This window comes from Empidonax traillii, unplaced genomic scaffold, assembly GCF_003031625.1.
Source record: "Empidonax traillii isolate 1590-97213 ecotype Southwest subspecies unplaced genomic scaffold, ASM303162v1 scaffold1116:size242947, whole genome shotgun sequence".
Taxonomy (NCBI): Eukaryota; Metazoa; Chordata; class Aves; order Passeriformes; family Tyrannidae; genus Empidonax; species Empidonax traillii.
The window spans coordinates 89,540-96,561 of record NW_020956309.1 but is presented as its reverse complement, the minus strand read 5'-3'; the positions used below and the strand labels follow the sequence as shown (position 1 = coordinate 96,561).

The following is a 7,022-nucleotide window of genomic DNA, read 5'->3' as shown; positions in this document are numbered from 1 at the left end:
TGGGGAACAGCATGCTGGGATGCAGGGAGCCCAATTTCCTGGACAGACACAACCCAGTGCCCACCTCCAGAGCCCTTGGCTGTGCCAGGGCTGTGGGCAGGGCCAGGCTGCCCAGCAGCCAGGGAGTTAAGCAGGCACCGGGACCCCGGGCGGGTGTTTATGGCAGGCAGGGCCCCCCGGCCCCAGAGCAGATCAAAGCACAGGGCATTTACCTCCCGGCCGGGTGCAGGACACCGGCCCTTTTGGAGGGGGCTTTTCATCCCTATTAGGGCCATGAAAGGCTGAGCCATGAGATCAGCTGCCAGGGGCTGTCCGGGGACAGTGCTGAGCCGAAAAGGTCAGGAGGGAGGAGGAGAAGAGAAAAGAGGCAGAGGCTTAAGGGACAGGGCTCAACAAAATCGCATTTACTGTGGTCACGGTCTTCAGACAAGGCTCCAAGACAAGGAACCGTGTGCTGTCTAAGGGCCATTATTTGGGTTTGACATGTCCAGTGCCCGGCTTTGAAGTCAGGACTGGGACACGTTAGAGATCCACCGGCTCCCACGCGGCATCTCCCGCAGGAGAGGGTCCCACCCACCCTCTGCCATCAGCTCCCAGCGGGACAGGGATAGAGAGCAAAGCCCCAAGATCAGATGGATGCCACCAGGCTTTGCTTGGCCCAGGTATGTGACAGGTATGGCCGAGGACTTGGCACCCGTGTGGGGGAAGAATGAGGAAACCGGTTAATTGGGTTTTATCAGCAGAAGTTCACAGCTCACATCACGGCATCAAACGGCACTTGGGCTTTCAACTCATCTCCACCAAACAAGTTGTGGGATGGAAGATGAGGAGCACATGAAAGTGGCCACATTCAAATGCAATCAGCAAAGAGCTGGCGGGCTGACAACCCCCCCCCGGCACAGCCCCCATCCCAAGGAACCAGGGAGGAAATTATCAAATCCCAGGAAGGAGCTCCAGCGGCCCCGCAGACACACGTTGGCACCGGCTAAAGGCTCCCCAAACCAACGGAAGCCGGAGGAGCGCAACCAGAAAGGCAAGTATGGCAATGTGTCCCACAAAATTCCAAGGGAGGAAGGACGCTCCTGGCAGCCGGAGTCCATAGGTGACCCCTTTCTCCGCACCGAAAATGCTGACGTAGCACGGCCCAGGGACAAAGCCGCGTCGCAGCGGCAGCGCTGGTTTACAACAAATAACTCTTGCCAGGTTAAGACTAATTGCATCTAAAAACAGAAATGCAAGACAAGGGGTTTAACGCAACACTCGGTAATACATCCGCTCCCGCCGGATCCCGCTGCCAAAAAGCGTTAGATTGGATTACGGACGTTATTACATCAGAAATAGATTGAAGGGCTTAAAGACTCACAATAAACAGCAAAGGCGTTGGATTTATGGGGAAACATCTACCAGGGCCTCGCTTTTACTTCAGCATTGTCATCAAACAAGGCTTTTGTGCTTTAAAGAGGCTCAGGGGAAAGAGAGGAGGCACTGTGGCCGTGCCCAGGGGCTGGCCAGAGGGGCAGGTGAGAGATCCCACCTGGAATAACACCTTGGCACTGCCCACCACATCTGCAAACAGCTGCCTGGAGAGCACCGAACGGCTGAGCGAGGTTTGTCTGGGGGTTTCCATCGGCCCACACCCCACTGAACAGAGAAGGGGCTTCCAGGAGCACCAACAACCCCAAAACCAAACAGAGAACAAACTGGGGAACCATAGCCGAGGATGGAGCAAGCGCGAGACTGAAGAATGCACCACCCAAGCAGGACCCTGCCAGAGCATGGCAGCACCAGCACAGCTGGGCACCGCCAACACACATCTCAGAGACCTGACTGAGCTGAAGATCATGGAATCATGAAATGGTTTGCATTGGAAGGGACCTTAAAGATCATTCTGTTCCATCCCCCTACCCACGGGCAGGGACACCTCCCACTACACCAGGTTGCTCCAAGCCCCGCCCAACCTGGCCTTGGACACTTCCAGGATGGGGCATTCCAGGGATAGGCTAGGCGACCTTTAGAAGTTCCTTCCAATCCAAACTATTCTTTGATTCTCTGATCCAGAGCTCTGACATGGCAGGGAGCTCCTCCTCACACCACCCTGCTGCCAGGACATGGGGAGTAATGGATCTCTATCCAGGCACCTCATTACCAGAGATAGTGAAACTGGAGCAAGTTCAAAGAGGAGCAGCAAACGCAATTAGGAGCTGGAGTGAATTAGGAGGGGAGGTGGAGGGAGCCCAACCTGCAGGGCTGGCTGAGCCCTGGCGGGGCCGGAGCTGCCCATGAGCATCCCAGGAGCACAGGCCCCAGGGAGAGGGGAGCCCACTCCAGTGGGACAGGAACTGCCAAACAAACAGAGAAAATCACCAGAAATCCACAAAACCAAGGCTGAGGAGAAAGGTTGGTATGGTCACACTCTCACACCTGTAACAGGGGACCTGCAGGCCCAAAGCAGGGCCCCCACCCCACCTCTGGACAGCATCTTCCCAGAAAAGTCCTCAGTTTTCCCCTTCCTGTGTCCTTTTGCTCCTGCCAGCCCCAAACACAATCAAAGGGATAATTTTGAAATACTGGGATACATTCTTCCCTCCCATTTCAGCCATTCACAAGCCACCAGCCTCTCCACCAGCTCTGCAGGGACAGAGGGCAGAGGAACCACGTGCCTGCTGATGAGCCAGAAGCATCTTCCTCCTTGATGAGGATGCTGTGAATGATTCAAGCCTCACTGCTGGCCAGAAGAACCTGCATCCACATACCAGTCTGCAAGTACAAACCACCCCGGAGTCCCCAGGGATGCTCCCAGCAGCCTGCCCATGGCTTTGTGTTTGGCCCAGGAACAACCAAAAAGACTTTCCTTTGGGGAAAAAAGCAAGAATTCCTTCCTGTTGGACCTCACCTTCCTACCTCCCACACAGCACAGCAGGCGGAATCACCCAGAGAGCCATCAGCACGCGCTTCCCCCTGTCTGCCCCTGGCGCAGGATGGTTTTGTAGGGAGGGGACAGGATGTCAGGGACAGGGAATCCCACCCAGGCACCAAAGGCAGTCAGGAAAGCACCCGGGAGACCAGGGATGGAAGAAATCACAGCCTGTCATGGAGAAAAACACCCAATTCCCAAACTCCCAGCTCCTCTGCCCTCTCAGCACCCCACCCCGGGGATGGTGCCTACATCCTGGGGGAGCCTCGTGCTCCCCCCGAGCCTCTGCATCCACCATGGACCTGCAGGCAGGAGATGCCACATCTTGTTCTTTATGGAAAGGCTTAGGAATAAGCATCACCCTCCCCTGCCCAGCCTCTGGAGCAAAGATGATTTCAAGGAAAGCCTGGAGCTGGTGTGGAGGGGGCCAGTGCAAGGCTCCAGAGAGGACTGGGACAGGGGACTTTCAAAAGCCTTTTCATTGCTAAGCCGAGGGCTGGGGCCATGTCCCTCTGTGATAAAAGTGTCCCTAAACAAGGCTTGGCATATCCAAAGCGAGGGCGAGGAGCAGCCCTGAATGGGAGGGACCCCAGGAAGCCCCCGGCTCCGGTGGGCAGGTTTTCCAGCGGCACACGTCCCGCTCCCCTCGGCTTCAGCGGCGCTTCCCTGGCTTAGAAATGAAAAGGAGGAAAAAAACCCTTTGTGTGGCCAGGCAAAGCTTGGGGAGAGGGAGGGGGGGGAAAAAATGGGGGGATAAAAAAAAGACAACACGTGGGTGGTCTGCTCGGGAGACTTTTGACTTTGTTTTTTTGGCTATTTTATCTCTTGGCAGAAAGAACTCCTGGGGCTGCTCGGCAGAGGGTATGGCCAGATCACAGGAGCATCCTCGGCCCACCCAGGGGCCAAAGTTCAGCTGGCAGCTCCCGGCTCTGAGGGGTTTCGCATCAAAGCACGGAGGAGTCAAGAGAAATTAAAGTCAGAAACGGTCCAAGGGAGGGGCAGAGGGCAGTGCCAGCCCCCTGAAGGGACGGGGGGCACCCCACAGGGATGCCCCGAGCACCCCGCTCGCTGCTTCCCTACATAGTCTGAAACTGGGAAACAGAGGATAAACAGGTAAAAAGACGAGCTTTAAAGGCTCGGTCAAACATTGGACAGGACGCACAGCCGGGATTTCGTAAACTGCTACGCCGGGTGTACAGAATCCGGGCAGTGCATCCCGTCGGATCACAGCGAGCCGGAGCCGGTCACCTGCAGTGCCCCAGGTGTGTCGGCAGCGTTGGAGGGGAGCTGGCACCGACTCAAAGCCACGGGGGCCCTTGGGGAGCCACGTTTGGAGTCGGCAACGTGCTGTCAGCTGCTTGTGAAAACGCCTCCGAAAGCTCCAGGAGGTTGATTTTCACTTGAGTTTTTGTGTGAAATGCAAAACGGCTCCTTAAAATTTGGCTAATTCAGAGCTGGTAAATCCCTCTGCCCCCACCTTCCTGGACTTGGATGACACATGAGGGATCCCACGTTTCTTCCCAGTGCTTTGCTCCACTTCTGAGCTTGTTTTGGGGAATATATTTGTCTTTGAGGGCTCTTTACAGCCTGAGGGTCCCATGGGATGTAGCTCAGAGGACCCCTTCTTTCAGCCCTTGTTAGTTTGATGACCGTATCAGTGCTTGAACTTGACCCCCAAACACAGAGGAGTCCCTGATCAAGTACTTCAAGATGTTTGCCTGACCTAAGGCTGGGATTTTGGCCCCTCTTCCCCCGCTTTGCCCACCGTGGGCAAAGCCTGTGTTGAATCAAGCCTTTCATCAGCTGAGGGACCACGAAGGGCTGAACTTTGGCATCCCAGGGTCATCAGGTTGGTGCAAAATACAGGAGGGAGATGGGAGTCTGCATGGGAGTTGTGCCAGTGCTTTTGGCATCCCAAACCCAGGCTGCAAACATCCTGCACCCCTGACAGCCGCAAAGCTGGTGTTCCCTGAGTGGCACGGGGCAGATGTCCCCAGAGCTGCACCAGGACGGTGACCATCATTCCAGGACAGTCTGGCCTGGCAGTGACTCAGCCCACGGCCGCTGCCAGTCCCGCGTCGTGCCAAGCCAGCTCAGCGGGTTGTTGTGCCAGGTCCTGCCGCCGTCACCTCTCCTGTTAGCAAAACTTTCCTGTCTGATCATCCAGAAGCCACTCTGGCATCCCCAAGGTCACGCAGGGAGCAGAACCCCCTGTGGGGTCCATCATTCCTGACCCACTCAGCCACACGTCAGGAAGCACTAGGAAAACTCTCCCACGATGGAACCGAGAGGGGCTCAGGGCTGACCTGCCAAAGGCGGGCCCGGCTGCTTCCCCTGCATCAGGTTTATTCCCAGTTATTCTGCAGCACAACTCCAGTCCTGGTTGGGCTGGCTGGGATGTCCACACCAGCAGCCTCACCGTGGCACCGCGCCTCAGCAGAGCCCCTCCTGCCCTCAGCTCTGCCACGGCCCCGCCACCCCCTCCCACAGATTCCAGGCTAAAAATACCCTGTTTGCAGAGGGGAACGCTCGTCTCCCACGCGGGCGGCTGACCCCTGTGCCGGCCGCTTGCCGGCGAGCCCGCGGCACGTGATGGCGAGGGAGCCGAGCCACGGCCACCGTGCCCTTTGCCGGGGCTGCGATGCACAGAGCCGGGCGGGAACGGCCAGGCTGAGCGGGAGGGGAGGGCAGGAGGAGCGAGCTGGCAGCACTGCCCGGACACGGCCGAGCTCCCCAGCGTCCTCCTCCACCCACCCCACAGCCAGCACAGGCAGAGACACCCCTGTGCAATGGCCCCCTGCACAAACAATAGGCACCAAGAGAATTCCAACCTCCTTCACCCTCCCCTCCATAAAAAGCACTAAGACACAAAAGGGACAGGCCAACGTGCAGAATCCTACAGCCATTTGGATCACAGCACGCACTGCACATCACCGGCACTTCCCGCTGCAGGAGCTGCTCCTGGAAGCAGCACCCACAGACAAGGACATGCATCTCCTTGGACACCATTCCTCCTTCTCCCAAGCCCCCAAGCAAAGTCCTGAAAATGACCTGCAACACCTCCAGCAAAGACGGCAGCAAAAAAAAAGCTCCAGGCATGACAGTGCTCTGGACACACAGAGCCAACCCCGTCTGGGGTCGTGTTCCTGCTCCTGGCCACGAGCAGGGCAGGGACAGCAGGGACAGCCAGACACAGACCAGTGACCCCGCTCAGCCAGTGGCACATTCCTCCCCCTGCTCCCATCCAGCAGGCCAGCGGGACATATTTTCCGTACGTGTCAGCTCTTTGCACCGGCCAAGTCCCACACGAGTGCCTGGTGACACTGTCCAGGCGCCCGCAGCCCTCCCGAGCCAGGGCCGGCGGCGAGGAGGTGGAGGGCGACTCACATGTGATGAAGTAATCCTGCTGCCGCTTGAACTCCAGGCCCATGTAGTTGGGGCTGAACTCCTGGAACTTGATGGTGAAGCGGATCTCCTGCTCGGGCCGGTTGCACGTCACCAGCACGTTGGGGTCCATGACGGTGCTGCAGGCATCCGCCTGCTCCTTCCTCACCAGGTACAGCTTGTAGTACTCGTAAGGCTTGGACGGCTCCGCCTTGGGGCAGATAATGTCCAGTTTATCCCCAATCTCCGGGTAGATGACCAGCCCCTTCCCAGTCATGAACCTGAAAGAGAGGAGGGCGAGAGGTTACCACGTGCTGGAGCAGGAGCCATGCCAGCCCATCTCACCCCACTCACAACATTTATTTTGTGCTTCAACTCTGCTGCTTCCCCTCTGCAAGATGCTTTTTGACACCAGAATTGAGTTCTCCTCTTCCCTCCCCATCCCAGCACATGACAGAGCCAGCGTGGGCTCCCCCCAACAAAACCAGGGCTGGCTGGGGTCAGTCCCACTTGCCAGCCCCGACATGGGCGGGCACCCTTCCCAGCCCCAAGCCTGGCATCCAACAGCAAAGGGAGTCTTCCCACAAAGGGCTGAGGAGCAGGCGGGCTGGAGACGCCGTGGCTCTGCCCGACGGCCAGGCAAGGAGCTTCCTGCAGGGACAGGCAGTAATTAGGCACAGGGAGAAGTCCTGACAATGGGGCGCAGGGAGGGATCCCTTCCACG

The 7,022-nt window shown here is 57.8% G+C and overlaps 1 protein-coding gene across 1 annotated transcript in view; it reads right to left on the bottom strand.

Moving 5' to 3' along the window:
• EFNB1 (ephrin B1) overlaps nucleotides 1-6,579 on the bottom strand; it is an 18,628-nt gene extending 12,049 nt beyond the window's left edge. Inside the window, exon 1 of the mRNA XM_027905056.1 lies at nucleotides 6,302-6,579. Coding sequence (XP_027760857.1) covers nucleotides 6,302-6,575 — 274 coding nt within the window. The 5' untranslated portion in view covers nucleotides 6,576-6,579. The remainder of the gene's footprint in view (nucleotides 1-6,301) is intronic.
• Between the last annotated feature and the right edge of the window lie 443 nt (nucleotides 6,580-7,022).